The sequence below is a fragment of the Aspergillus novofumigatus genome, assembly GCF_002847465.1.
Source record: "Aspergillus novofumigatus IBT 16806 chromosome Unknown P174scaffold_4, whole genome shotgun sequence".
NCBI classification, from domain to species: domain Eukaryota; kingdom Fungi; phylum Ascomycota; class Eurotiomycetes; order Eurotiales; family Aspergillaceae; genus Aspergillus; species Aspergillus novofumigatus.
The window spans coordinates 1505061-1531891 of NW_020194277.1; the positions used below are offsets into that span (position 1 = coordinate 1505061).

The 26831-nt window shown below is 50.7% G+C and overlaps 12 protein-coding genes across 12 annotated transcripts; 7 read left to right on the forward strand and 5 right to left on the reverse strand.

Moving 5' to 3' along the window:
* The first annotated feature begins 74 nt into the window (after nt 1-74).
* On the forward strand, nt 75-2386 carry P174DRAFT_450928 (Ygr210 GTPase family protein). The gene is made up of 11 exons (XM_024828982.1): nt 75-181; nt 242-299; nt 361-370; nt 484-752; nt 820-913; nt 984-1015; nt 1072-1283; nt 1345-1550; nt 1598-1777; nt 1831-1951; nt 2009-2386. The coding sequence occupies exons 1-11, from the start codon at nt 146-148 to the stop codon at nt 2033-2035; spliced, it is 1245 nt and encodes a 414-aa protein (XP_024682597.1). The 5' UTR covers nt 75-145; the 3' UTR covers nt 2036-2386.
* P174DRAFT_441269 (uncharacterized protein) lies at nt 2014-2838 on the reverse strand. Its single transcript, XM_024827269.1, has 2 exons — nt 2271-2838; nt 2014-2189 (listed from the first exon to the last, which is right to left on the reverse strand). The coding sequence occupies exons 1-2, from the start codon at nt 2682-2684 to the stop codon at nt 2178-2180; spliced, it is 426 nt and encodes a 141-aa protein (XP_024682598.1). The 5' UTR covers nt 2685-2838; the 3' UTR covers nt 2014-2177.
* Nucleotides 2839-3008: 170 nt separating this feature from the next.
* On the forward strand, nt 3009-4898 carry P174DRAFT_441270 (SET domain-containing protein). The gene is made up of 4 exons (XM_024827270.1): nt 3009-3342; nt 3419-3945; nt 4003-4577; nt 4635-4898. Exons 1-4 carry the CDS (start codon nt 3061-3063, stop codon nt 4733-4735), a joined length of 1485 nt encoding a protein of 494 aa, XP_024682599.1. The 5' UTR covers nt 3009-3060; the 3' UTR covers nt 4736-4898.
* Nucleotides 4899-5598: 700 nt separating this feature from the next.
* Nucleotides 5599-6254, forward strand: P174DRAFT_441272 (uncharacterized protein). Its single transcript, XM_024827271.1, has one exon. It carries the CDS (start codon nt 5652-5654, stop codon nt 5916-5918), a length of 267 nt encoding a protein of 88 aa, XP_024682600.1. The 5' UTR covers nt 5599-5651; the 3' UTR covers nt 5919-6254.
* Nucleotides 6255-7253: 999 nt separating this feature from the next.
* On the forward strand, nt 7254-10762 carry facB (C6 transcription factor FacB/Cat8). Its single transcript, XM_024824098.1, has 5 exons — nt 7254-8084; nt 8139-8452; nt 8515-8795; nt 8861-9218; nt 9281-10762. The coding sequence occupies exons 1-5, from the start codon at nt 7595-7597 to the stop codon at nt 10424-10426; spliced, it is 2589 nt and encodes an 862-aa protein (XP_024682601.1). The 5' UTR covers nt 7254-7594; the 3' UTR covers nt 10427-10762.
* A 1214-nt stretch (nt 10763-11976) lies between these two features.
* On the forward strand, nt 11977-14925 carry tktA (transketolase tktA). Its single transcript, XM_024824099.1, has 7 exons — nt 11977-12126; nt 12201-12263; nt 12510-12652; nt 12710-12794; nt 12851-13145; nt 13208-14571; nt 14643-14925. Exons 2-7 carry the CDS (start codon nt 12210-12212, stop codon nt 14754-14756), a joined length of 2055 nt encoding a protein of 684 aa, XP_024682602.1. The 5' UTR covers nt 11977-12126; nt 12201-12209; the 3' UTR covers nt 14757-14925.
* Nucleotides 14926-15017: 92 nt separating this feature from the next.
* On the reverse strand, nt 15018-16667 carry P174DRAFT_441276 (spermidine synthase). The gene is made up of 5 exons (XM_024827272.1): nt 16541-16667; nt 16120-16300; nt 15904-16051; nt 15613-15850; nt 15018-15343 (listed from the first exon to the last, which is right to left on the reverse strand). Exons 1-5 carry the CDS (start codon nt 16569-16571, stop codon nt 15063-15065), a joined length of 879 nt encoding a protein of 292 aa, XP_024682603.1. The 5' UTR covers nt 16572-16667; the 3' UTR covers nt 15018-15062.
* A 487-nt stretch (nt 16668-17154) lies between these two features.
* P174DRAFT_441279 (uncharacterized protein) lies at nt 17155-17794 on the forward strand. The gene has a single exon (XM_024827273.1). It carries the CDS (start codon nt 17298-17300, stop codon nt 17562-17564), a length of 267 nt encoding a protein of 88 aa, XP_024682604.1. The 5' UTR covers nt 17155-17297; the 3' UTR covers nt 17565-17794.
* A 244-nt stretch (nt 17795-18038) lies between these two features.
* P174DRAFT_168511 (ubiquinol--cytochrome-c reductase subunit 8) lies at nt 18039-18769 on the reverse strand. The gene is made up of 3 exons (XM_024821220.1): nt 18644-18769; nt 18296-18473; nt 18039-18219 (listed from the first exon to the last, which is right to left on the reverse strand). The coding sequence occupies exons 1-3, from the start codon at nt 18663-18665 to the stop codon at nt 18165-18167; spliced, it is 255 nt and encodes an 84-aa protein (XP_024682605.1). The 5' UTR covers nt 18666-18769; the 3' UTR covers nt 18039-18164.
* Nucleotides 18770-19101: 332 nt separating this feature from the next.
* phb1 (prohibitin subunit PHB1) lies at nt 19102-20257 on the forward strand. The gene is made up of 2 exons (XM_024824100.1): nt 19102-19458; nt 19515-20257. Exons 1-2 carry the CDS (start codon nt 19135-19137, stop codon nt 20031-20033), a joined length of 843 nt encoding a protein of 280 aa, XP_024682606.1. The 5' UTR covers nt 19102-19134; the 3' UTR covers nt 20034-20257.
* P174DRAFT_441281 (25S rRNA (uracil2843-N3)-methyltransferase) lies at nt 20238-21742 on the reverse strand. Its single transcript, XM_024827274.1, has 2 exons — nt 21469-21742; nt 20238-21406 (listed from the first exon to the last, which is right to left on the reverse strand). Exons 1-2 carry the CDS (start codon nt 21719-21721, stop codon nt 20325-20327), a joined length of 1335 nt encoding a protein of 444 aa, XP_024682607.1. The 5' UTR covers nt 21722-21742; the 3' UTR covers nt 20238-20324.
* An 816-nt stretch (nt 21743-22558) lies between these two features.
* P174DRAFT_369636 (putative cell wall proline rich protein) lies at nt 22559-25330 on the reverse strand (the record flags this gene model as incomplete). Its single annotated transcript, XM_024822291.1, has 1 exon — nt 22559-25330. The coding sequence occupies one exon, from the start codon at nt 25328-25330 to the stop codon at nt 22559-22561; it is 2772 nt and encodes a 923-aa protein (XP_024682608.1).
* Nucleotides 25331-26831: the final 1501 nt, after the last annotated feature.

Consider the following 26831-nt stretch of genomic DNA (forward strand, 5'->3'; position numbering starts at 1 on the left):
CCGCCTGCCGGAGAGACGGCAGAATCCGAAATGTCCCCGCTGGGTCAGATGCGAACTTTTTTGGTCTGTTGAGTTGGACGACTATAGACAGCGATTTTTGCTTTTGTCTTTTGCATATACCTAGAGCCACAGGTGGTCTGTCATTATGCCAAGAGATCCCTTGATCGGCCTGGTTGGAAAGGTTGGTTCCTGCTGCCATCTCAGAAGATACTGCCGCTGATTGAGTTGAGGGGCATATTAGCCTTCCAGCGGGAAATCCACAACGCTGAACAGTCTGACAGATGCCAGTTCGAAAGTTGGTGAGTTGTTGATAACCTGAATCTCACTTGTATAGCATTGACCGGTTCTTTCTTTTTGCAGGAAACTTCCCGTGAGTAGCCTAAAACAACGTCCTCTGCCTTCTCTGTCTCCGTCGCCCGAAAGTTTCCATACGATAACCGCATACAATGCGCTTTCAGGACAATTCTGATTCTCGACGTACAGGTTCACAACTATTGACCCTCAGCGCGCCATTGGATACCTTCAAATAGAGTGTGCCTGCAAGCGCTTCAACGTTTCAGACAAATGCAAGCCGAATTACGGTAGCTGCGTTGACGGTCGCCGTTCCGTCCCTATCGAGCTTTTAGATGTCGCGGGTCTCGTCCCTGGAGCTCATCAAGGTCGCGGTTTAGGGAATAAGTTCTTGGACGACCTACGTCATGCGGATGCTTTGATTCATGTGGTGGATGTCAGTGGAACAACTGACGCAGAAGGTCAGCAATTATATTCTGCGTCTACCTCTTATCTCTCAATATCAGCTAAAATGGATTGCGTCCTTAGGAAAGGCAACGCGCGGATATGATCCATCGGTAGACATCGAGTGGCTACGATCTGAGATTGTGCGATGGGTTTTGGGTAATCTGATGCAAAAATGGTACGATACGATCAAGGGTGACTCTGGCCCTTTTCTTATTTTCTCCCACGATGCTTATGGTCATACGCAGGGGCTCTATTAAGAGAAGACATGTTGCGACGAGTCAGTCAATGCCGCGTTTCCGGAAACCTATCGAAGTGTATTGACTGTGGGTGCAGAATCAACGGCCGTGGATACATTACAAGGCCAATTTTCCGGATACGGAAGCACATCGGCGACAGTTGCGCGCTGTCTGGATAGAATCGGTCTGAAAGAACCTCTAGAGGAATGGTCGGACGAAACGATTGAGCGGGTAGTCCAGGCTTTCATTGATGAAAAGTTTCCTACCGTTTTTGCACTGAACAAGATTGACCATCCTGACGCGGACAAGGTTGGTTCCTTCTTCTACTCCAGGAATCATGCTGGAATTCGTGCTGAAAGAAATAACCTAGAATATCAGCAAGATCGCCAAGATGCAAGATCCAAAGTCAATAGTGCTATGCTCCGCGATATCAGAGGTGTTTCTTCGAAGATTGGCAAAACAGGGTTACATCAAGTATACAGAAGGCAGTGAGTTCTTGGATACACGAGAAGATCTCATAGAGATGGGCGATCCCGATGGTGGCGGTCTAAAAGAGATGGACGAGAAGTTGAAGAAGTAAGTATGCCCAGCTGGGACAAGAAAACCTGATTAACCTCGTCTAGCCGTGTTGAGAACCTGAAAGACATGGTTCTCTATCGCTTTGGCTCCACTGGAGTGGTGCAGTGTCTTTCGCGAGCAGCGGAACTCTTGGGACTTGTGCCGGTTTTCCCAGTCAAGAACGTGCACACATTTTCATCTGGAGCCGGAAATGCGGTGTTCAGAGACTGTGTTTTGGTTAAAAGGTGGGTTTTCTTGCGATCGGGCACCAACGAAATATATGACTGACGTCCAACAGAGGAAGCACGGTAGCCGACGTTGCCCACAAGGTTATGGGTGACGTTCCCATCTCTTACATTGAGGGTGTTGGCGGCACCCGAGTGTCTGAGGATGAAATAGTTGGAGTAGGGAAGCATGATGTGAGTTGCTCCTTGTACTTGAGCTTTTTCTTTGCTTGCTAAGAATATTTTTTGCAGGTCCTTTCGTTCAAACCTGGCCGATAGACCAGAAATATATTCCATCTATGTACAGTCGATATAAGGCAATTTCTGTAACGAGACAACCACATGCCATGAATAATACAACGACAATCGAAGGTCACGAACGCATGCAAAACTAGTTGCCTCAAGTGGTCAATCGGTGCGATCAAGTACCCTTCTATAAACCATGAACAGGTTAGCCAGGTGAAACATTACCGACGACAACAGTCTCCGTTGAGAAGGGGCAGGTAGCACTAACCTCAGCTCTTTCATCATTCATACCGATTATCGGTTCAGGCGCCTTAGGGTGTTCCTTTTTAGCTTGACGCTCCTGCTTGAGACCTTCCCTCTCCGTCACCGCTCCCTGCTTGGATTCGTCTGCGACACCCGCGCTTTCTTTTTTCTCCTTCAGCCCAGAAGCGGAAGATTCTGTCTGAGGATCTGTTATATCCCGTTTGTCCTTCGATCTCTTCACGGCATGGTCGTCGGTTGAAGAGCCCTTCCATTCTTGGCCTAGAGAGCTGTTGAAGCGGGCTCTCACATTGCCAGGTGTGGGAAGCCTGGCAGGTTGCCAGACAGATTGAAGCGGAAGAAGAGTCACGCGTGGAGGGCGCGGAATAAGCATGCTTTGGAGCTTTGAAGTTGTAGTCGGGAGGCGAGGGCTGCTAGGCATGTTGGACTGCGGTTGTGAGTGTTAGTTGTTCAGTGGTAAATTAGTGCTTCTTAAGCCGTAGACATTCGGTACAAGTGCAATGCTTCGTTTTTAAGTAAGTTCTCCCGGGACGTCAACTTCGAGCCGCGCAAGGCCGCAGCCAAAGCAAGGCCTATATCGAGTGACGAGATGTCCTATGACGTCTAAATGCTGCAATGGTATGGACCAATCAAGATTGTAGGGCTTAGGGTTAAGCTACCCCGTCTTATCGATAAGGACATGGCAGGCAGAGTGGGGAAGCTCCCAGCTCGCGGAGGATGACAATTTGGTTTCCTTGCACCTCTCTAATTGCGTCAGCTCTGTCTGACAGTCAGAATTGTCCCGGCAACGGAACGATATGAGACGCGACTATCTACCTGTTGAAGCTCTGTCTCACTGGGCAAAGCTCAATGGCATATCCCTCGAGGGAGTCGCTTTCCTGAAGCTCCATGGCGAAGACGTCACAGACAAGGGCTCCGCGATCGTAGCGACAGCGGAGAAAAACGACGAAGAAGCTGAAGCAGACACCCTTCTCACGGTTCCGTCTGACCTGGCGCTGACTCTCGAGTACGTTCACAACCATGCAAAAATAGATCGCCATCTTCGGGAGGTCCTAGATGCCGTCGGCGACTTTGGCAGGGTATGTTATATGTCACGATCACTATAGATCGGGTTTTCGTCACCTGTCGCGTAAGCCCTCGAGCTAATATATACAGACAGCTAGAGGCGCGATTTTAATCTTTTTAATTGTCCAAATCACGCATGCAAGCCCTGACTTCGCCAACCAACGCCAGAAGATCGGTGTCTCGAACCCCTGGACAGAGTACATTAGGTTTATGCCGGCCTCTATACCTCTACCGACATTTTACTCAGCAGAAGAGCGCGAGCTCTTGGGCGGGACATCGTTGCAGACTGCAGTGGACGCGAAACTTGGTTCTCTTGAAAAAGAATTCGAGCACCTCCGCCAAGCTACGGAGGACATACCCTGGTGCCAGGAGCATTGGTGGGATGAGGACACAGGGAAATTCACATTCGACGACTGGAAGTATGTCGACGCTGTGTATCGGTCGCGAGTGGTCGATCTTCCCAGGAGTGGGCATGCGATTGTGCCATGTGTAGATATGGCAAACCATGCCTGTGAGGACTTGGTAAAAGCCAGATTCGATGAGGATGGAGCTGGAAACGCTGTACTCCAGCTTCGAACAGGCAAGAAATTACGTGTCGGCGAGGAAGTTACTATATCGTAAGTTCTGAAGATGATCGTGATAAGGAGATGTATGTTGATTGCGGTGGCATGTAGGTATGGTGATGAGAAACCAGCCTCGGAGATGGTATTCTCCTACGGTTTCGTTGAAAACGAACGGACGGACGCGAAGCAGATCTTTCTCGACCTGGATATTCCCGATGATGATCCTTTGAAAATGGCTAAGCAAGTATTCTGCAAGGAGGTCCCCGGGGTACGGATCACCAGAGCTACTACAGCATGTCCAGAGCCGGGCAAAACCACTTGGGACAGCCCCTTTGTATGGTGGGCTTGTGTAAACGAGGAAGACGGCCTCAATTTTGACGTGGTGCAAACCACCGATGGGGGCAAAGAACTAAGAGCTACCTGGAAAGGAGAGGACATGGGAACGCCCAGCCGCCTCAAGGATTTGCTAGCAGCGGACCCTTTATGGGCTATTTTCCAGCTTCGTGCAGTTGTGCTCATACTCGATCGGCTTGAGACTCAACTGGTGATCCTGCGGGAGACCGAAAAGCTAGTTGCCGAAATAAGCAATGACGAGGACATGCGAACGCTCTTTCGACCTGATGTTTTGAATACGATATCTAGCTTGCGGAGGCTAGAGGCTGGATTGTTGCAATCGAGTATCGAGGACCTAATGAGTAGGGTGAGTGTTGATCCTATGCCCGCTCACGTTTACGAATGCACTAACCACTATTTCATCGTGCAGCGACAGGAACTGATAACATCTGAGACGGTCACTGCGTACCTCAACCAGCAGTCGGATGACGTAGAAGAGGATTTTTCATAATGATACTCCGATTGGGTTTGTAACGTTGGCGCAGTCCAACTACGTGATATATGAGGTTAATGGTTCAGGTGTGCATCCATTCATCACCATATGGTTCATTAGCTGTACCGGAAGTCCAACCGGAAGTCCAGTCCCCTAGTAATAGTAATAAATTCGAGGATATCTCCACTACTCTTCCCATCCCCAAGTCAAACTACCCCCAATACCCCCAATGGGAGACTCGTAAATACCCAGTCAATTACGGAAGAACAACGAACTAGCCATACTCGGTTCTTCCCTAACATTTATTGAGCCATTCATTGGTGGGGTACGAGTCACGACTCTGGGGTAGAAGGACGGGGAAAGATCGGGACACTGGGGGAGGAAACTTGGGGATCTGCACCACAATTTCGGGCTCCTGGGGAATGTCTGGTTCTGTTAGGTTCTGGTCCGATGTCGACATTCGGAATAGGTAGGAGTCTTGGGGCCATGGGACACGAGTCACGAAACTCTGTTTGGCCGTTTCGTCCAAATAAGGTATGAGTTGGCCATTGGAGACACCAGTGGATGACGTCGTTGCATTATCCACTAGGGGGAACCTGGGCTCTTGCCATGCGCACGCTAAGAGAGGGCGGAAAGGACGCCGAGCCTATGAAGTATGGTTATGGCCAGATGTAATCCTGTACTCCGTGTGCTTCCAGAAAGTTGACTAGAAGGACTGGGGTCATCGGGGTAGAAATGAGCTTTCGCCAGCCAGAGGGAATCGTGCCATCCTGCGGTAGTCCATCCGATAACGGCAGATTCAGCAAGGGGTACGGAGTAGGCTACATGCCTAGCCGCCTAGCGTCATGATATTTCTATTGTTGCTCGGCTAGTGTCTATGATGAGCTGCTGTGATACTCGCAGTGTGCACTTGCACTAGGTACTAGACTGGATAATGGGCATGCCTGCGGAGTTTAGCAACTTCAGAACACTGGAGATCTTCAAACGTGGGCCGCCTACTTCTGGTAATCATCTCCACAGAGCTCATATCTTGATCAAATTAGTTTTTGTCCTTTTCATGGTTGGTGGAGCCGGATCAAGGCGGATCCAAATATTGAACGTCTCGCCTCCACCGTCGCGGTTTCTTCGGTCAACGCTCGGCATGCAAAAATTAGACTCTCCCAAGGGGAGAAATGGTTACTCCATGTTCATGGTCATATAAAATTCACAAATTTTTGAAAAGACCCGTGGCCACTGCTTATCGCATGACTGAACTTTTGAGTGTTGCCACGATGTCTTCTGATACTATTGGATTTTAGGAGAGCAATGGGGCAATCTCGTATTGGCATTCGATGGTATCCACGGGGATCCCCCGCGATTTTCTCCAGGTGCGAACAGACGGGGCACGAAAGTGGCAAGCTAACTTTAACAGTAAGATGGTTCCGAATCTTCCCTCCCAGCAAAATACGGTAGTCAAATGCCGGCCAGGACACTCGGGGCGATCCATTTTAATGTTCTTGTATCCGTACCTGCTGCTCGTATTATTAGAGGAAGACTTTGTGCGCAAAATCAATGATTATCTGGCGAGAAATTCTCGTGAATACTTCGGGCTGTAAGAGTTCTAGGGAATAATTCGGCGGGATCAGCCGTAGATAATCTCCCCGTGGCCGCAAAGACACAGTTGTGGGTGGTGAAAGGCTTACTCGCTCATGACATCCCTCGTGTCAGGCCTCCAGCTTTTGAGTCCGAAACTCGCTAGTCAATGAAAGCATCGCAAGGCCAGGGTTGCGGAGAGCTCTTCCCATGGGATGGACTGAATCTTTGTAGTTGTTTCTTGTATTCTATGTGACATGTCCGGGCGGCTGATATTCTACTTAATAGAGCTAGAAAAAGAGTTATTGGAGGGATAATAGACGATCATCCGTATTTGTGTTTGCTCATCGGTCCATTCTTGCCTAGAGGGAGAGAGACTACTGCTGGAACTATGAGTTTTAGCGGCTTTGCAATACTCATAGTCTCACTGATTCAAGGCATACCTTGAAAGATGAGGCTTCGCATCATAAGCATAACCTCTGATGGAGAAATGCAAAGGGGACTGCATGGCAGACGCCCAGATACGGAGTACTTCTAGAGTGTTTCCCCCAGATTTGCCTCCACAAAACTGCCGTTCTCTGTTTCCATGATGGAAAAATGATCGCAGCATGACGGTGAACCAGATCTGTATCCGAGCAGAGACATGAAATGCCGACAACCAAGATACTCTTTAAAGTCAGCAATTAATCTCCAGTCAACGATCGTTCTGGATAGAACCACATGGAGCAGCCGTAAGCGTAATACAGTATTGACTAACCCACGGTTGCATCTTCGGTGTCCGCTGAGCAAGTGAAATGCAGTAAAACATCCATTACTATTGGCTATGTGGCTTAAGAGCCACCCCACATGGCTGCCTCCCCTCAGGTCCCCTGACACGTTCCGGGAAATGCGTGATGCTACTTTCACGTACTGCTGTAATTCTTCCTCACAATAATACGGTACTCGGTCCATTCGGTAGTCAAAAGTTGTTACTCTTCCCACTTTATCCCCAAACAGGCTCGATCCCCCGTTTGTCTTGCGTCTCCTCTCCTCGCCTCTTGTCTTCGTCTTACTACCGCCACTACTCCTCTTTCTCTTTGGCAATATATCGTTACTTCAGACATCTACGCAGACAGTCTGTTCTCCACCCTTCTAACATCTCGAATGCGAGACAACTATCACGCCTTCGGTACCTGGATCGTCGCTTAACATTAGGGAGTACTATATACAGATATCATCCCGACCCTGCACTTGTTTGGCGTTAACCACAACTTCGAGGCAAGCATCAATTATCGGCGGCAGATGCGTTAAGAGCATCCAGCCAAAATGCCTGGAATTCTCCCTATGAAAGTGATCAAGGTCGGCAACGGCTCGCAAAGTCGTATAGCCCAGGCCTGCGATCGGTGCAGAAGCAAAAAGATTCGCTGCGATGGAATTCGGCCGTGTTGTACACAGTGCGCAAATGTCGGTTTCGAGTGCAAGACAAGCGACAAGCTTAGCCGTCGAGCGTTTCCTCGAGGATACACGGAATCATTGGAGGAACGAGTGCGGACCTTGGAGGCGGAAGTGAGGGATTTGAAGAATCTGTTGGACGAGAAGGACGAGAAGATCGATGTGCTGTCACGTATACACTCTTTTTCGCCAGCTTCGCAGCAAAGGGTTCAGGCTGCGTCTCAATCACCGTCCTCTACTGAATCTGCTCGCCCCAAGCTGTCCGAGGCTGCCGAAGAAGCCATTCAGATCCCGGAAGTACAATCTTCGACTGAGCCACTTGATAGTCTGTGTCTCGGTCTTTCGAGTGCTCGCGGATTTTTAGGTATGATATTTACAGCGCGGTATGGTCCCGGAACGCCCTGCTAATTTTGTGTAGATGTTTTCGCAAAAGAGCTCAAAGAGCAGGGACGGCCTCTTTCTGGCATTTCAACTGAGGCTTTGACGGCCTCGCCTCCGGCTATCTCTCATGCTCGCATTGACCAAGCCATTAAAACCGCCCCACGACTTGTCTCTGACCAGCTCATCAACATCTTCTTCCAAGAATGGGCGCCTCTATACCCCGTCGTCCATCGCCCGACCATACTCAAAGCTTATGAAAAGTATCTATCGAACACAGAGTCTCTGCAGGGCAGTACTCATGACATGGTGCAACTAAACCTGATTTTCGGGATTGCTGCTCTTGCTTCTACTGTAAGAACTTGTGTTTGGGCTTGCATTTGGAGACAGACTTGGGGAACTAACAGGAGGTTTAGTCACGAACCAACCAGGATCCCACCTTCTTCGAAGACAACTGGTCGTCAACCCTCGAATCTCTGTCGAACAGCATTTCTATCTCGACATTGCAGTGCTACGTCCTTGCTCAGATGTATTGCATGACCAAGGGGGACTACACAGGTCTTCTCCGCTATCGCGGCCTCGCCGTTGGCCTTTGCCATCAACTAAGGCTCCACCAGAGCCAGAAGCGATTCTCTTCCAACCCGCTCGTTGCTGAGACTCGTAAGAAGGTGTTTTGGTGTCAATACGTCCTTGACCGGTTAGTTCCCCATCTCTCTTCGATCGTTCAAGAACTTGAGGGATTTTTTACTCACGTGGCCACAGTCTTACCGCTGCTTTGACTGGACTGCCAGTCCTCCTACGCGAAGAGGATGTCCGTACTGAATACCCCGAGGACGTTGACGATGAGAATGTCACGGAGACCGACTTCTTGCCGACTTTGCCGGGGGAGACGACTCGCATTTCGAGCGCTCTTGCACTATTCGGAGCATCTCGAGTTCTGAACAAGGCTCTGGAGTATATTTTCCCTTCGGACGGTGGTTATGAGGTATTGGTGTCGAAGATGCGCTCGGTTGCCGAGCAATTGGACGCATGGGTAAAGACACTGCCTGCTCACCTGCGCCTCGAATTCTCTCAGGACAAACCAAGTACAAACATCACAAGCAGCCGATCACCCCTTCTGGTAAGTTTTTTGGCCCGTCGCTCCCAACTACTGTGCAGTAGGCTAACATCCGTTTTACTTAGTCTCTGGTTTATTACTATATCCGTTCTCTCATTCATCGCCCTGCTGTCTGCTTTGGCGAAGAGCATATTCGGTCTCCATCAATTCTGGCTACTTTTGACTCGTGCAAGCATATTATTCAGATTCTCCAGCTGCTTGACGAAAGACGTCTTTGTCTCTCGATCAGTATCAACCGGAAAGAGCTGGTGTTCACGTCTGGTTTGGGGCTTCTGTGGCAAAACACGGGGCTCAAACGCGAAAGCAAGCTCCTCAAGGAGTGCCAGAAGTTGCTTACCGCGGTTATTGACCAACTCGAGCCCGAGTCGGCTCGAGCAGCAGCAGAGTTCAGCTCGGTAGCCAGCCTGTTGGTTTCCTTCGACAATGACAAGCGCGGGACCTCCGTCAAGAACCAGTCCATGTCCCCACCTGCACAGAAGCCGCTTAAGTCACCCAAGAAGCAGCTGCAGTCTGTGAAATCACGGTCGGCTAGCGATGAGGTGCCAAATCAGCCGACCGAATCGCTGTCGCGCAGAGCGACCATTTCGGGCACCAGTATTGGTGCCCCTCACCGTCATCTTCGATCTCCCAGTCGGGCTAGCTTGCCATCTGAGAACTATGCCGCTCCGCAACAGTCCATGAACAGGGCTTACTACGCTTCGCCATCTATGACACATGAGCACGCACAGACCATGTCGAGCTCGGCTCCCTCGAATGCCGCCGCGGGTCCGATGAGTATGGCTGACTGGGAATTTGTTCTGAGCGACATGGATCACGGCTATTCGAACATATTTACCGGCATCTACGGGGGCAAAGAATGTGGTGAGGACAGTGGTCCATTTGCTTCTTTGACTGCGGGCTACGTTCCAGCGGATCAAAGTCCCATGCCGCCGTCTGCGTCAACCAAGGATGTCCCGGGTCTGTCACCTGAAGCATGGTCGGCGAGCAGCAACAGCGACATGTTGCCGAACCATGAGATCAACCCCGCGCCGCAGAGCGTCCTCAGTTTCTCCGACGAGAGCATGAGTGCCGAGGATAGGTTGCCGTACCATGATTTGCAGCTGCCTCTGGACGATTTGGACCCATTCCGGGGCATCATGATCCCGGCAGTGGACGACGAGATTGATGAATTTGGAATGACTCACGGTTGGGACCGACGGCTGGCCGTCTGAGACTTGTTATGCTTTTGACATGAAGGATTTTATATAAACTGGGCGCGCTCAGGGAGGCGATATTTTTTCTTAGTCTTTCTTTTCGCCATGATACCTATTGTCTCTGGAGTCTTGTGGTTTGTGAGTCTCTTGAGCAGACACCTTTCTCGTCATCTAAGTCTATCTTGAACTGTTTTTGGTGTAAGGGTCATATTTTACCATATATATATATATATATGTTATTTATATTAGTCCTTCCTCAAATCAATGATGCTGTATATGCATCCTGCGCCTTTCCATCATCATATGCATCACACTCTTCATCTCACAAGTCATGCATACTTGGAGGAATGCTCGCAAGCATGGCAGCGCCAGAGGCACCGGATTGGTCGAATCTGGCAAGCCCGTCTACTACCTGGGTACTTGCAGACAAATAGGTACCTTAGGCTCCTGAAGGTTTTGGGTACTGTGATAGGTTGGCCTTGTAGATCAACTGCGTCTATCTATTGTTTATTTCTAGGTGCTGAATTGTCATCTTATAGCATGTGTAGAAGGACGTGGTGGCTAATTCTTGACAACTGGCAAAGTTATGACACTCGCATTTGAAACTGAAAAGTAGTTGATATCTAGAAGATGGATAATTATCTGATAATGGCGTGCAAAATGCTTACAAAAAATTCAAATTTTTCTAATCAGCAGACCAGCAGTATAGTTATCTACCTATTTACCCGCGGCATCTCTCTGGTCTTGAATCATGGAAAAATTATGGAGTACTGCGTAGAATAGATCGGAGTAGCGTCCTCCGGACCCAGCATTGTTCTGGAGCTCTCAACGGTGTCGGTTATTAATAAGGAACTACGGAATATTGTCAAGAACATAGGCTCGCTCCCGGAGGACTGTGTAGCGTTGCTGTGTCGTTATTGCTTTTTGCTGCGTGAGTTTGAGGATATCACTTTGCATGGAGGGGCAAGTATTGGCAGATATCCCCTGGTCATGGAGAACTGGAAGAATTGGCCGATGATCGGCGTCGGCTAATGTCATCAGTACTCCCTATGCGTCGGAGGCCTTGACTCTTGACGCTCTGTGAGACCGAGTAGTCGACGGCAATTGACGACCTGAAGATTCCTTCGTGGAGACGTAAAGGTTCTAGATTGATAAGGATTATCTCACATATGGTAAATTTTTTGCTATTATGCTAAATGCTTACTCTACATGGCAAAACTGGCAAAACTCCGCGGAAGAGGATGCCTGGGGTGTAGACGGCGATAGCGGGAGTGGGGGACTGCTACACAGCTACGCAGTCAGCACAAGGGTTCTGATACAGAAGAGATTGAAGCTGTGTTCTATCCATTTCGTAGCAATTGGCAGAAAAGCGAGTCCAATGCACCAATTGACTTATGATGCATCAGAGGCGACTCTTATAGCAAATCATGGATGTCGGAAAACCCAAATGCTACGGAATCCTGACCATCCCAACAACGTCAATTGAGCATTCGGTGAGTTGCTGCCCCACCGCCGACATCATTTCCCTTACCATCTCCCCCACCTTGTCTTGTCTCTTCCCCCTCCAACCTGGCTGTCCGTACCTCGTAGTAAGCATTTGCCATAGCTCTCTACTCTACTCCCCTCTTGCAACCTTTTTCTTGCTCCTTCTCTTACTCTCTCACTTTCTCCTGAACCCCTTCTCGAAAAAGATTTCCAGAAGAAAGTTTGTTTAATAAGTACCATCTCCTGCCCTTCCTCCCCGTCTCCCCTCCATCACTTACATCATCTAACCTTCCAGCAAAAAAAAAAGTTAGCAATCATGGGTTACACCGATTTGGATCAATTGGCCGTCAACACGATCCGTATTCTTGCGGTATGCTCTATCTGGTCCCCTTTTCATAACGCATACCTCTATAATACCCCAGTCGATGGTGGTTGTGATGGTTGAGATGCTGCTGTCTCCAACTTGTAACGACAGCTGGCCGCGGAACGCCCCGCTCAGTGTCCAGGGCAAGCTCGGATGATGGCTGTTTTCCCTCCATCGACAAGACACATCTCAGCTTCATCTTCATGGCATAAAAAGCAATCAGTTGGAGAAACGTGCTAATCAATCATTCAGGTCGATGCCACCTTCAAGGCCAACTCCGGTCACCCCGGTGCCCCTATGGGCATGGCCCCTGTGGCCCACGTCCTCTTCAACAAGTTCATGAACTTCAACCCCAAGAACCCCAACTGGCTGAACCGGGATCGTTTCGTTCTCTCGTAAGCTTCCTCGGCCTAGAATGATGGAAGAATTCAATTGCTAATGCTCTTCACCAGCAACGGCCACGGTTGCATGCTCCAATACGCTCTCCTCCACCTCTTCGGTTACAATGTCACCATGGACGACCTGAAGAGCTTCAGAGTATGATCTTTCCGTGAGTATCGAGCAAGAAATGAGCATTTGCTAATCCTGCGTAGCAACTTGATAGCATCACTCCCGGTCACCCCGAGGCTCACGACACCCCTGGTATTGAGGTCACCACTGGTCCTCTGGGTCAGGGTTTCGCCAACGCTGTTGGTCTGGCCATTGCCCAGGCTCACACCGCAGCCGTCTTCAACAAGCCTGGCTATGACCTGGTCAACAACTACACATACTGCTTCTTCGGTGATGGCTGTGCCATGGAGGGTATTGCCAGCGAGGCTGCCTCCATGGCTGGTCACTTGAAGCTCGGCAACTTGATTGCCATTTATGATGACAACCACATTTCCATCGGTAAGTTCTTACGAAAAAGTAACATTATTGACTCGATTACTAATTGAGATATTTTTATCTAGACGGTGACACCAAGTGTGCTTTCACCGAAGATGTTATGAAGCGTTTCGAGGCCTACGGCTGGCACACCGTGTGGGTCAAGGATGGTGACAACGACCTCGAGGGCATCGAGGCCGCCATCCACGAGGCTAAGAAGGTCACCGACAAGCCCACTGTCATCCGTCTGACGACTACCATTGGTTTCGGCTCCAAGCTCCAGGGTACCGGCGGTGTCCACGGTAACCCTCTGAAGGCCGATGACTGCGAGAGCGTCAAGCAGAAGTTCGGCTTCGACCCCAAGCAGAGCTTCGTCGTTCCCCAGCAGGTCTACGACCTCTACCACAAGCACGCTGCCGAGGGTGCTGCCAAGGAACAGGCCTGGAACCAGCTCCTTGAGAAGTACGCCACCGAGTACAAGGCCGAGCACGCCGACCTTGTCCGCCGTCTCTCCGGCAAGCTTCCCGAGGGCTGGGAGAAGAGCCTCCCCACCTACAAGCCCAGCGACGCTGCCGTCGCCTCTCGTAAACTGTCTGAGGCTGTCCTCGAGAAGATCCACGATGTTATCCCTGAGCTCTTGTCCGGTTCCGCTGATTTGACCGGCTCCAACAACACCCGCTGGAAGAACGCCGTCGACTTCCAGCCCCCCGTCTACGGCATTGGTGAGTGGTCCGGTCGCTACATCCGCTATGGTGTGCGTGAGCACGCCATGGCTGCCGTTATGAACGGTCTTGCTGCCTACGGCACCATCATCCCCGCCGGTGGTACCTTCCTCAACTTCGTCTCCTATGCCGCCGGTGCTCTCCGTCTCTCCGCCCTCTCCCGCGTCCGCGTCATCCACGTCGCTACCCACGACTCCATCGGTCTGGGTGAGGACGGTCCTACCCACCAGCCTATCGAAACTCTGGCTCACTTCCGTGCCCTCCCTAACTGCATGGTTTGGCGTCCCGCCGACGGCAACGAGACCAGCGCTGCCTACTACTCCGCCATCACCGCCAAGCACACTCCTAGCGTCCTCGCCCTCACTCGTCAGAACCTGCCTCAGCTCGAGAACTCGACCATTGAGGCTGCTCTGAAGGGTGCCTACCCCGTCGTCGAGGCCCCCAACGCCTCCATCACCCTCATCTCCACCGGTTCCGAGGTCAGCATCTGTATCGAGGCCGCCACCTACCTCAAGGAGAAGCACAACATCGTCGCCCGTGTCGTCTCTGTCCCTTGCTTCGAGGTCTTCGATGCTCAGTCCAAGGACTACAGACTCAAGGTCCTTCCCGACGGCATCCCGGTCTTGTCCGTTGAGGCTCTGTCCACCATGGGTTGGGAGCGCTACTCTCACGAGCAGTTCGGTCTCAACCGCTTCGGTGCCTCCGGCCCCTACAAGGAGGTTTACAAGGTAAGACTCCATTTTAACTCGCCGCCTGATATAAGAAAAACGCCGGTACTGACTTGTTTCCTTTTCTTTAGAAATTCGAGTTCACTCCTGAGGGCATTAGCAAGCGTGCCCTTGCTACCATCGACTTCTACAAGGGCCAGCCCGTGCGCTCGCCCATCAACCGTGCTTTTGAGCAGATTCTGTAGAAGGCTTGCGTTAGCGTCATGATGGATTTCCTTTCTTAGTGTCATGTTTACGGCTCGACGAATCTCTGTTACTTTTAAATGCTCTTATCGGTCCTATCTCCCATGGTTGTTGGTGAAGCTCTTCTAGATTTAGAGGATCAAAAATAAAATTATGTCATAATATTGTCGGTCATCGCGTTCATGAGTTACTGTAGTCCGTATGAATGCCCGTCAAAAAAATTACACAACAGGTCCAAAATCTCTGATATCATAAAGAACATCATTTTCATTGGGTAATTACATTTACATGCTAACCGTAATTTTGATTCACGCATCCAGAGCCTTGCGGGCAAAGTTGGGCAGAACGAAGCTGGCCCGGTGAATGTCCTGGTTGTAGTAGCGGCAAAGACGCTCCTCCTCCTCGCGGGACCAGGTGCGGACGGGCTCGCGGACGTTGCGGTTGGCGTCCTTGCAGCAGACCATGAAGCCGATCTGGCCGGAGGGGTAGGTGGGGATTGTGGTGTAGGCGTATTCGGCGACGGGGAAGACCTCTTTGCAGGCCTTCTTGAGGTCGGTGATGAGAGACAGATGCAGCCATTGGTTCTCGGCTGTGAAGTGTAAAACACGAACCCAAACCGATCCCGGGTGGGGAGTCGGGTGGTTTGGGACGTAGATCAGTCAGCTTCGATTTCTTGTTTTTGGATGGAGACAGATACAGATATAGATAGAAATACAGACAACGAAGATAACGAAAATAGCGAAGATAAAGTGGGGGGTTGGATAGCGCAGGAAAAAAAAAGAGAGGAAAGAAGAAGAGATGACAGGAGAGGGAAATAAGATAAAGGGCAGATGACAGAAAGGAAAGGCGACGAACAACCTTGTGTTGTGATGACACCTCCGTCACGAAGAGCATCGCGCAGGAGCTCAAAGTAGGGCTTCTGGAAGAGGCTCTCGGCGGGGCCCTCAGGGTCAGAGCTGTCGGTGATGATGACGTCGAACTCGTTCTTGCGCTCCTTGAGGAACTGGAAGCCGTCGCCAATGTGAACCTTGACGTTGGGGTGCTGGAAGCCGATGCTCATGCCGGGGAGGTACTTCTTGGAGACACGGATGACAGCCTTGACAAGTCAGCGATCAACATCATCTGGAACTATTGTAGATGGAATAATACCTCGTCAATGTCGCAAAGGATGGCCTCCTCGACGGACTCGTGCTTGACAACCTCACGGAGTACACCACCATCTCCACCACCGATGACCAGAACCTTCTTGGGGTTGGGGTGGGAGTTCATGGCCAGGTGAGTAATCATCTCCTGGTACCTGCAGTGACACAAAGAGAACTCGATTAGAAGCTGCCGGAAAAAACGTGTGCGGTGGGGAAAACATACGAGAACTCATCCCGCTCGGTGCACTGGATGACGTTGTCCAGAACGAGAACGGTGCCGTAGTCGGTGCTCTCGAAGACAAGGACATCCTGGTACTTGGACTTCTCGTGGTGCAGGATCTGGTTAACCTTGAGGTTCATGGCCTGGCCGGGCCACATATCCGACTGCTCGGAGAACCAGCCATCTGAGGTGTGGTCAGCGGAATTGATTCAGGACAACACACGAAACAAGCGATTCAGTAAAGCAATTGACGCCGAATCAGAGTAGATTGAGGTATATTGAGGTTGGAGAGAACCCATTGGTCGATAGGATTGGAATTATTGGCGATGTGCTGGAAGTGGGGTAGTTGGAAAAAGTGATGGAGGGGTTGATGCGATGCACCGATAAAGATCGATAGACGATAAGTGAAGGAAAAGTAACATACCCTTGATAGTGGGGTGAGTGATCTCGGACATGGTGATGGAGTGGAAGCGACGTCGACAAGGAGGACGAAGACGAAGTACAGAGGATGGAGAGGGAGAAGCAAGACGCAGGCGTAGAGAAGAGGAAAGAAATGAAGTCTTTGGAGCGGAAGAAAAGCAAAAGAAGCGCATGCGGGAGTGGGGGCGGAAGGATGGCCTGGGTGCCTGACTGCCTGATGGGCCTTAAGATGTGGGCAGTTTTTTCCTCCTTCTTCTACGCTTTGCTATTTTTCTGCCTTACCCTCTTTATCGTTGAGAATTCTGTTTGATGGCCCGAGAGAGATTTCTTAGGCACAGTGGGGCCCCTCTACTTACGTATTAGTACTCCAATTGCGGATACTCCAAAGCACCAACACAGTCCACACGGTTGTATGTTACCTTCTCAGATCAGGTTCTCTTCTCTATAGCTCATTCCCTCCCCTTCTTTGCTGACATTGACGGTTATGACACGGCCATCTTCTGCTTGCATATACAATGGCATTCCCATAGTGCGATAAGCGGCACCCGTCCTGTCGAAAATAAGACCTCAATGACCTGGAGATAACCGTTTCATCGACCAAGGATAGAGCAATTCGTCCATGATTATGTTTTGGCCCTAGAACCACGCGCCTTCAATTGCAAACAGGCGCTCCCTGAATTTGATATGTCTGTTGACTGCAGCTACTGAAGGTATAGTATCCAATCAGTATCTAGTTGGACCTGCATTCATCCACGAGCAGCATGAAACCTTACCCGATCTCTACATCCCCATTCATCGGGGCATGCACAAGTGCAATTCAGTCCAAAAGATCTTTCGGATGTGATTTCCATCCGTCAAGTCTGAGAAGACCGCTCAACCAATATGTAGACGACCGTACTTGCCGCTGTTTGGCGGCATCTGTATGGGACCAACGGTCTCTGAGCAGAGATGCAGGTGCTTGTCCGGACTATCCGGTCCTACGGCTGCAGTTGTTATGGGATTATGCCCCAGCAAGAAGGTTCCTTTGAGCGCATCGTGGAGATATAAATTGGGCATCAGCCAGAACCGATCGGGCTTGCTCCAACCCAGCCGCTGGACAAAACATGACTGAAACTGTACTGCTGCGCAAATTATATGCCTACCGAGCGGCCTAAATGGAGCTCGCAGTCTCTTCGAAGTTGCAGTTAAGTGCACTCGTTACATAGCGCAGTGTCGAAGGGAGCCTGAGAAATCAGGCGACAGGGGACAATTGAATTGAACCAATAAGAGTTGTTCTAAAGTCATACTACCTTAGCTATTGGCTACGGAGGTCAACAAGTCTACCTAGGCATTATATCTCAATCCCTTACATCTCCGTCCTGTACATCGAGCATTGAACAATATACTAGCATTCCGTCAAAATGTTTTTAGTGCTAATTGCGATGCTTCCATGGCGGCGATAGGCGGATACGCTGATTTTTGAAAGTCAACAACCAGACGCAACAATTACCAAAAGCAGTCTAGACAGACAAGAACAATTGATTGCTTTCTAGTTACTGTACATTGCAATCACACAGTACCCTCCTCCTGACTTCACAGCCTGAGTCAGATCCCACTTTTCATTTTGAAGGTAAAGGAAAGGCATCCATTTATTCCTCAACACCCTCAGCCTGGCGGCCGGGCTTGGAGTTAAGGTACTCGTTTCTATACAAAAGCGACAATCAGCAACTGGTTTGAAGCCAAAAGCGCAAAGTGAGATGCAAGGCAAGAGGGCGCATACCTCTCAATAGCCCAGTTCATGGCGGCGTAGGCGGCCACGAAAGGAGGAACGACGTAGAGAACCTGGCCTCTGAATCTGCGGAAGGTGTTGAAGATGGCAGCGTGGAAAGCACCAGCGAGAGGGCGCTGACGGTTGGAAGACAGAGAGTAGGTAGCAATGCGCTGGGGAGTCGGGCAGCCTAGGGAGCAAGAAACGGAGTATTAGCACAGGTTGGGATACCGCATGTCGCATTCTGCAGTAATCGAGTTTGCTTGGAGCGGTTTTAGGCTTCGAAGCGTCTTTGGATCCGAAAGCCGGTCGTGATGCAGTAAAGTGTTCACGGGTTGAGGTCGGGGTCCATAAACCTACCCATATCACCCCAGTCGCCCATAAACCTGCATTAGACATATTGTCAGCACATCCAATCAATCAAGCTCCTATCAATGGCTATTTAGAACGAAAAGAAGAGTCGACAGCCGCCTTCCTCTTCTGATGAAGGAATACAACCGCCCACGGATCGTAGGGATATGGAGGCCGCCTGAGACCGCAATTCGAGGCAACTCACACTCCGCTCTTAGGATCAAGATGACCACCCATTGTTAATATTGCCGGAAGCGCCGAAAATTGCAGAGAAAACAAACGTGGATGTGCAGCACAGGTCGAGAGCAGCGGCAGAAAGAGAGACGAGGTCGACTCGGGCCAAAACGGCGGAGTTGGGAGGTTTGGCCCTGCGTCCGGCGCTAGTCCTGATTTGGTCAGCATGCGAAAAGCCCGACATCATCAAATGGGAGACCGCAGTACACGACCACCTTCTATTAGTGTTGACGACTCCGTTCCCATCACATTCCATCTCATCCATCATGGCGGCTAACGGTCTGTACAATCTTTACCGGCTCGCCATCCCCGTGGCGACGGGTGCGATGATCTTCAACGCTTCCATCTACGACGTCCGCGGTGGAACACGGGCGGTCATCTTCGACCGATTGAGCGGTGTCCAGGAGAAGGTTGTCAACGAGGGCACACATTTCCTGATCCCTTGGCTGCAGAAGGCGATTGTCTATGATGTTCGAACCAAGCCCCGCAATATCTCCACTACAACGGGAAGTAAGGACTTGCAGATGGTGAGCTTGACGCTGCGAGTCTTGCATCGCCCTGATGTCCCGAAGCTCCCGGTCATCTACCAGGTGAGTCCACTTTGCTCGCAGCCTTGAGTCGAGGCACTCTCTTACATGTAGGACAGACCTACGGTACCGACTACGACGAGCGTGTCCTCCCCTCCATCGGAAACGAAGTCCTCAAAGCCATCGTGGCCCAGTTCGACGCCGCAGAGCTCATCACGCAACGAGAGGCCGTCTCGAACCGTATCCGCACCGACTTGTTGAAGCGTGCCGCACAGTTCAACATCGCCCTGGAAGATGTCTCCATTACGCACATGACCTTCGGAAAGGAGTTCACACGGGCCGTCGAGCAGAAGCAGATCGCACAGCAGGACGCCGAGCGTGCCCGGTTCATCGTCGAGAGAGCCGAGCAGGAGCGTCAGGCGAACGTTATCCGTGCGGAGGGTGAAGCCGAGAGTGCCGAGATCATCAGCAAGGCCGTCGCGAAGGCCGGTAGTGGTCTTATTGAGATTCGTCGGATCGATGCCACAAAGGATATTGCTCAGACGCTGGCCAATAATCCCAACGTCACCTACCTGCCTGGCAATGAAGGCAAGGACGGTGGAAAGAGCACAAGTCTGCTGCTGGGTCTGAGGAATTAAATGAGGGGGGGATGAAGAAATCCGGTTGCTTGAAGAAAACAAGGCACGAGGCCGGTCACCCAATGTGACATTTTATTGTATTGATCTCATTTATTCCAACAGGATGAGGATTTGGGCTTGCATGATCTCCTGGCGAATTGATGCTGTATGGTTGTTCCTCCGTCTCTCTTAACTCATAGTCTTTATCTGTAGCAATAGTATATCCATTCCTCTCTACAAGTCCCACATATGGTATCATGGTCATAATACTATCTCATAGCCCTCACATAGAGTGATCTGGCTGTCCTGTCCCTAATCAGCCAACCTGCGATACGCATGAATCTGGAACCGCATATCCTCCAAACCCGCTCCTTCACCAACGTAATACCGCAGCCTGGCCGCATCCCTCCTCCACCAGCGTGAATCCTGCTCATAGACCTTCTCCCACTTCCCCGCGGCAACCGACAATAACGTATGATCTAGTAGAAACTTCATCGGATACCGTCTCTCCCGCGGCGTCGCCGAGGCGCCATCCGGCTCCGCGTCCTTTTTCGCCGACTTGCCCAATTTCAAAGTCGAATAGCTACCCGGGCTATCAACAACCAGAAAGACAGTCCCCGCTGTCAACAGATCCGTCGCGCGGAGCAAGAACTCCGTCGTCTTGGCCATGGACGTCGAAAAGAGCTCGTTAAGCGTGAACATGAGCGTAACCAGGACCGTGCGGGCCGGTGCCGCCGCGTCGTCTAAACGCACTATCTTCCTTAATCCCTCCTCAGCCAGCGAGAGGACATCCGCGCGTTCAAATCTAACGGCGAATCTGTCTGCACTTCCCGACTCTAGTGGCGCAGGATGCGACTTTGTGCCCGGAACAGCGGGAGACCGGATCGTCCGCGCCAACCGGTCCACGACACTCGACCAGTCGGCGATATCCACAGCTGTAATAGCCAGCCCTGGCCGTGGCGACGAAGTCGCAGCTGCCGCTGTGTCTTGATTTTGATCCTGACCCCTGCTCTCGTCCTCCAACGTGACCGTACCAACACTATTCGAGAGCGCGGTCTCGTCCATCATATCCCGCCAGGCAGTCGCAACTGCCATGATCTCTGCGCCGGCTCCGCCCCCAATGCAGACGATATGGTTCGTCTCCTTCGCCAGGGACTGACCCTGAGCCTGGACCTGAGCTCCATCACTTCCACTCAACAACGTCCGCAATACAGACTTGAAAATCCCCGCATACCCCAGCGCACGGGACGCACTCCAGCGCAGCGCATAAGCGCGCAAGAGGTCTTCATCGGCATCAGCAAACGCCGAGTCAAAGTCCCGATTATACAAATGGGACTTGATAGTCTGGACCAAAGACTTGATATCTAGTTCTTCTTTTCCCGCGGGGCGGTCGTCTGAGCCTCGGGTTCGCTGTCTGTCTCAGCCCTCGGCGTTTGTGCTCTATGTTCATCTTGACGCTCATGGTCATGCGGCCCATCACTTGTAAGCAAGGCTGTCTTGAATACGTTCAGCAGCAGTTGCTGGAGAGTCAGCGGGATGGTGGCGGAGAGATCGATCTGGTTCCCATCCTGACCGGTTTGGTCATGTCGCGACGTTGCTGTTTCCTGTTTGCTCTGCTGCGGCCTTTTCTTTTCTTTTCGGTTATCGCGACCTGGTGCGTTCTTTGATGATGTGGATTTCTTTGAAGCACCTGATCTTGGTGGTCCCATGTCCTTGAATATTGTTGCAGATTGCGGCTTTTGATTGGGTTGCTTGAGTTTTGCTGGCTGGCTTTGGTTATGTATTTTTCTTACCTGGTATTCGGCCCGTCATCCACCGATTAAAATCAGATTTATGTCGCGTTTGACAGGTTTACTATCTACAACGTTAATAATATTCATCATGTTTCTTCAAGTTAACATTGTGAAACAAGTATCACGTTCGAACTAGTGTGCAGGAAACAGACATGACCTGATTCGTAATGCAGATCTATGCTCAACAACTACATGGCCTACAATCGGCGTCAAAAGCCCTCAACGTGTAAATGTCTCGTATTCGACAATGACGATTGGAGTGTAGATTCACCGACATGTAGCCTCACAAATGTGCAGTTTGTAACGCCAAAGACAATTGAAAAGCCTCGATGAGTGCGACAGGCATATCCATCATGGGACAGGAAACAACAGAAGCGCCCATATAACGTGGCCACTACCGTCAATGCAATGATGTTGACGAATGCGCAAATGACCGCCATAGATTAGAAGGGGGAAAAAAAAGAGGCTAAAAATGAATGAAGAGAATAAATGCAACGGCATTGCTTGCCCATAATAACAATCGGACATCAACGAGGGACAAGAAATTGAAACAGAGCATCATACTCTTACGCTTGAAAGGCATGCCGAGAAAAGAGATTCGTCAGTAATCTCAACCGAAATGGGAAAGTAGCACAAAAGCTGGATTGGTCCCGCAAGGAATGAACCTGCAAAGACCATGCGGAATGAATCGTTCATAATGTGGATCAATATGTACAGAATTAAAAGTGAAATCGTTGAAGTGGCGGAAACTGTTCATGACGGCTGATCTTCTCGAACAGCCTTCTCATTCAGCTTCTCCTTGTCTTTCGTCCTCCAAAAATGCACGAGACGGCTGATACGACGGCTCTTCTTCTTTGACTTCTCAGAAACATCACTCGGAGGCTTTTCCTCGTAGCTCAGTTTGCTTCTCTCGCCCTGAGGACCACCAACGAGTTTGGATAAACTAGCCAAGCTTGACCTCTTCTGGCTGTGAGCTTGACTGCTGCGGCGAGTGCCGGCGGCAGAAAAAGAAGCCGAGCGGTCAGTGGAAAGTCGAGAACGATGGAAGAAGGTGCCTGAGAACCGATTCAACGTATTTGTTGTGGTCGACACACTGCTGGTCAAAGACGGCACATCGTCCACTGAAGCCTGATGATAATCCATAGATGGATTGTACGATGGGTTGGAGAAGTTGTGATCTGTTGTCGAAGCTGTTGTGATAGAGCGAGGAGCATCGGAAGAAGACAAAGTGAAGTCCGGAGACGGGAAAGAAGATTGAGATAGCGAACAGCTACTCTGTAGGGAAAATTGGGGGATGGTGCCAGTGAGTTCCAGAGGAGACGTCGCCGGTCGGTTGTCAGCAGGCAAAAATCTTGGTGAAATTTCAGGACTGGGGGGCACTGGCGGTTTGTTCGGCCAATTCTCGTGTTTGATGATTCCCACCGGGCTCTTTGGATGGCTTGTGAAAGGATTCTTAGCACTGTGGAGCTGGTCAACAGCCCTCTCATGTGCAGATAGTCCGGGATCCCCAGAGGTCTCCTGGCTCGCAGGAGCAGGGATGGGAGCTTCTGGCCCTGTTCCCTCGTTGTTCTGGATGCCGAGGCCAGCTCTTTCTGTGCTGGATCCGGCATCCGCCGACCTTCGAGTCAACGTGTCGGAAGTGGCCTTGCTATGCACCGTTATCTGGTCCGAATTATCGGGTTGTGGGACGACATTAGATTTGGAGGCTGCCTGATCTTCCTTCGGTGATTCACTAGTAGCCGCCAAAAAGGCGTCCTCCTCTTCCTCATAAAAAACATCAGGATTTTCCAGGCTGGAGGAATTGATAAGGCGATTGTTGAGAAAGCTGCGATCAAAAGGAGGCATCTCCGGAGCACTTTCTGCACGTCGATGATAGCGCATTTCAGGCCCGACGAATTCACCCCGTCGTCCACCACTGTACATACGTCGGGATACAACAGAGAATCCACTCCCGACAACTCTATCGGCACGCATATCAGGTGTGTTGAAGGGTCCTAGAGCTGCATCCAAATCGATGACTGGACTGAGAGCATCATCCTGTACGCCCTGCTCGTAGAAGCTCCTTGGCTTCCAGGACTCTTCGAATGACGGCTGCGTATTAGTCTCCATAGCTGACCGGCTCGATTCGGGCGCGTTGGGATTCGTGGGAGTGCGGATGACAACGATGTTATCATCGTCAAAATCGACATCCAACCCCGAACCGAGATCCGAGTTAGTTCTGGTGATGACTGGTGTAGGAATTGCAGAGTTTGTTCCTCCATTTTCCTTCTTCGAGTGATGCCGCTTGCCCTTGCTACGGATTAATATCGAGCCCGCCCAAGATCGTACCTTCTTTTGTCTCTTCTTGGTCTTTGATAGCCCTTTCTTCGAGGCACGAGGTTCCGCTGATTCATCATGGTCGTCGCCAGATGTATCGGAGCCTGACCCAGTGGATGATGAACGCCGAGAAGAGTTCATTGAGTGACCGTCGTCACCAAATCGATTTTTCTTCCCAATAGCTGCGTCAAGAAGTCCAGAAGACAGACTTTTGTGGACTCGAGAGTGTCCAGTAGCAGACGACGGTCGCTTCATCTGCGATACATCGCCAGAAACCCCATTTTCACCAAGATCAAACATCAAGAGCGCATCGGCAGTCCGGGGTCTAGGGGAGACCTTTTCAGGAGCAGAGGACGCCGCCTCACTAGCAGCGAGAAAACCATCTTTACCAGACTTTCCGCTATTTCTAGCAACCGGTTGTGACTGGTGGGAGCCCATGGGTCCAGGACTATTCGACTTGAGTGGCAAAACTGGTCGTCCACTAGCAGGTGATCGATCTGGGGACTCAGTCTTAGCCCGATGAGGCGAGCTTCCAGCGAATGGAATCCGGGGAGAGGCTGGAGGTGTTGGTCGACCCAGAGGTATCGCTGAGTAGGAGACGGGCCTGTGTTGTTCCTCGAGTGCGCCGTTTTCACGCCTTGGGTCTGCTGGTGTCGATGGTGTACTTCCTGCGGGTTTCGGCGCAAGCGCTTTAGTTATTTCCGCAAGATCTACACCAGAGACGGCTGCAGATCGTCGATGGGCATGGTGACGTCGTCCGGGCCCACCTGCACTGAATCCAGGACCAGGAGTAGGGAGTTTAGCAGGAGCTGGTAATGGGTTTTCATCGTTGCTCTGGCCGGTCTCTGTCCCTCCCGAGGTGACTAACTGATCTCCTCCGATGAATTCACTAGGTCGCCGACGGTGTCCACCCGCTCGAGTCGGAGGAACTGCTGATACGGAGGATTGCGTGGCATGGGACGATCCAGGGTTGAAGGAGAAAGCTGGCAGAGGGGGAGGAATTCTGCTTCTTTGCTCAGGCGCCGTGGATGGCTGGATATTCGAGGTTTCTGGATCGCGAGCCGGGAAGACGAATGGTGGAGTGGGAAGAGGTGCGGCCATGCTTAAATTACGACGGCTGTGTCGGCCGGGAGACTGGCCAGGCGAATCGAAATGCTGAGACAAGGCTGCAGGTGACTGAGCTGGAAGAGGCAGAGAGATCGAAGCCATGATTAGCAGTGGACAGCAACTACTTGCTGGTCAAAACAATAATCCGCCCAACTCCTTGAAAAGAAGATATCCACAGTCGATTGATCCGGACGCACAGGGACCTCCAGACCAAGTGACTTTCCTTCGGTTTATTGGAAAGCCTGGCGATGTCTGGAGGTCTTCACCTTCGCAAAGACACCATTGAATATGTCGAAAGACTCCACGAGCTCGAAGGCGACGATCCCAATCAAAGCCAAGTTTCGGTCTGCGAGATACAGAAAAAAGGGAGATAACGAAGGAAAACAGAAGTCGAAGAACAACTCCTAGGGCTGCAGTTTCAATATCCAACAGTCGAGTCGATTTGAGTAAGGCGATGGGCGCAGCAAGTTCAAATCCGACCGGAGTCGTTGATGACAGCGCAGGTCTGAATTGTTGCTTGGGTTAATGAGCGGACGGCCACAAGAAGGGCCAGAGGGAGAAAATTTGAGGAGCGGACGGAAAGAGGAAAACAGCAAAAGGAACTAAAAGAAGCAAAATGAGGGAAGTCAAGAGGAGATGAGGATGAGGATGAGGATGGGGGAGGAGTAAAGAGGCGGGAGTAACGGACTTCGTAGAACTAGCAGACTAACAGGAAAAAGAAAAGACGAAGATTGGAGCAACCGACGGAAACGAAGGAGGACAGGCTGATTTGCGGGCGAGGAGTGAATGACGGGTAGATAGAGCGAGAGGCAGCGAGAGAGCCACAGCAAGAGGGAGGAGAAGGGTGAATGTGTGGAGGGCAACACACACTGATTGGCTGTTCTGCACGGTAGAGTGGAGGTCTGGGGGTCCAAGGACAGTTAGTAACTTTCCTTAGCGTAATTTGTACCTGACCTGACCGGTTCAATACGCGGTATTACCCGCTCCAGTCGATCAGAAACCCACCGCCTAGTTAATGTGTGGCAGGAAAATTAACGAACTGCTGCAATACAAGTATCTGACGGGCCTACGGAGTACGAGAATCAGGTGCCTATTATTATTATCACTAGGTTCTAATTTCCCATGATTCATAGATATTCAAACTAGACTAGCCGTATATTATAAGATATTCATGAATAATGATCCATCATCATTCAATTTAAGAATCTAGCAGACAGGAAACCAAGGTATTGAATGATGAAGCGGACCCAGTTGGCTGCGGTCACTCGGTCCGACCGTTTCTGAGTCCTTGTTGGAGTTCGGTTCGTGCATCTCCGGGGCAGGATGTACCTGGGAGAAATTCGAGTCTCTTGAGGACTGGAATGGAACAAGTCAGCATGTGAGTGTCATACAAATTTCTCTCTTGATTGTGACTGGAACATCTCCAAAGTAAAAGCGTCATGGACCCTGCGTTGCCACTGGGTGTACGAGGTCAACCCTGGTTAGGGGATAAGACACAAACGCCCTTGAAAGTCTGCCAAATCTTATTAAATCACCCGTGGTTTAATATTGTTATTCAGCAGAGATCATAATAATAAATCAATCAATATTAGGTTCAGATTGT

Bases quoted from the DNA above. Each gene is read 5' to 3' on its own strand.
- P174DRAFT_450928 (XM_024828982.1), top strand. From the start codon at position 146: ATGCCAAGAGATCCCTTGATCGGCCTGGTTGGAAAG. The intron at 182-241 runs GTTGGTTCCTGC...GGGGCATATTAG, and splicing joins TGATCGGCCTGGTTGGAAAG to CCTTCCAGCGGGAAATCCAC. The intron at 914-983 runs GTACGATACGAT...GGTCATACGCAG, and splicing joins GGTAATCTGATGCAAAAATG to GGGCTCTATTAAGAGAAGAC.
- P174DRAFT_441269 (XM_024827269.1), bottom strand. From the start codon at position 2,684: ATGCCTAGCAGCCCTCGCCTCCCGACTACAACTTCAAAGCTCCAAAGC.
- P174DRAFT_441270 (XM_024827270.1), top strand. From the start codon at position 3,061: ATGAGACGCGACTATCTACCTGTTGAAGCTCTGTCTCACTGGGCAAAG. The intron at 3,343-3,418 runs GTATGTTATATG...TAATATATACAG, and splicing joins CCGTCGGCGACTTTGGCAGG to ACAGCTAGAGGCGCGATTTT. The intron at 3,946-4,002 runs GTAAGTTCTGAA...GGTGGCATGTAG, and splicing joins GGCGAGGAAGTTACTATATC to GTATGGTGATGAGAAACCAG.
- P174DRAFT_441272 (XM_024827271.1), top strand. From the start codon at position 5,652: ATGGGCATGCCTGCGGAGTTTAGCAACTTCAGAACACTGGAGATCTTC.
- facB (XM_024824098.1), top strand. From the start codon at position 7,595: ATGCCTGGAATTCTCCCTATGAAAGTGATCAAGGTCGGCAACGGCTCG. The intron at 8,085-8,138 runs GTATGATATTTA...AATTTTGTGTAG, and splicing joins GAGTGCTCGCGGATTTTTAG to ATGTTTTCGCAAAAGAGCTC. The intron at 8,796-8,860 runs GTTAGTTCCCCA...ACGTGGCCACAG, and splicing joins TGTCAATACGTCCTTGACCG to TCTTACCGCTGCTTTGACTG.
- tktA (XM_024824099.1), top strand. From the start codon at position 12,210: ATGGGTTACACCGATTTGGATCAATTGGCCGTCAACACGATCCGTATT. The intron at 12,653-12,709 runs GTAAGCTTCCTC...GCTCTTCACCAG, and splicing joins CGGGATCGTTTCGTTCTCTC to CAACGGCCACGGTTGCATGC. The intron at 14,572-14,642 runs GTAAGACTCCAT...CCTTTTCTTTAG, and splicing joins CCTACAAGGAGGTTTACAAG to AAATTCGAGTTCACTCCTGA.
- P174DRAFT_441276 (XM_024827272.1), bottom strand. From the start codon at position 16,571: ATGTCCGAGATCACTCACCCCACTATCAAGG. The intron at 16,301-16,540 runs GTATGTTACTTT...ACCACACCTCAG, and splicing joins CACTCACCCCACTATCAAGG to ATGGCTGGTTCTCCGAGCAG. The intron at 15,344-15,612 runs GTTGTTCGTCGC...TACACTTCACAG, and splicing joins AGGTGTCATCACAACACAAG to CCGAGAACCAATGGCTGCAT.
- P174DRAFT_441279 (XM_024827273.1), top strand. From the start codon at position 17,298: ATGAAACCTTACCCGATCTCTACATCCCCATTCATCGGGGCATGCACA.
- P174DRAFT_168511 (XM_024821220.1), bottom strand. From the start codon at position 18,665: ATGGGCGACTGGGGTGATATGG. The intron at 18,474-18,643 runs GTAGGTTTATGG...CTTGCTCCCTAG, and splicing joins GGGCGACTGGGGTGATATGG to GCTGCCCGACTCCCCAGCGC. The intron at 18,220-18,295 runs GTATGCGCCCTC...GCTTTTGTATAG, and splicing joins ATGAACTGGGCTATTGAGAG to AAACGAGTACCTTAACTCCA.
- phb1 (XM_024824100.1), top strand. From the start codon at position 19,135: ATGGCGGCTAACGGTCTGTACAATCTTTACCGGCTCGCCATCCCCGTG. The intron at 19,459-19,514 runs GTGAGTCCACTT...CATGTAGGACAG, and splicing joins AGCTCCCGGTCATCTACCAG to ACCTACGGTACCGACTACGA.
- P174DRAFT_441281 (XM_024827274.1), bottom strand. From the start codon at position 21,721: ATGGGACCACCAAGATCAGGTGCTTCAAAGAAATCCACATCATCAAAG. The intron at 21,407-21,468 runs GTCAAGATGAAC...CCCGAGGCTCAG, and splicing joins TGGGCCGCATGACCATGAGC to ACGACCGCCCCGCGGGAAAA.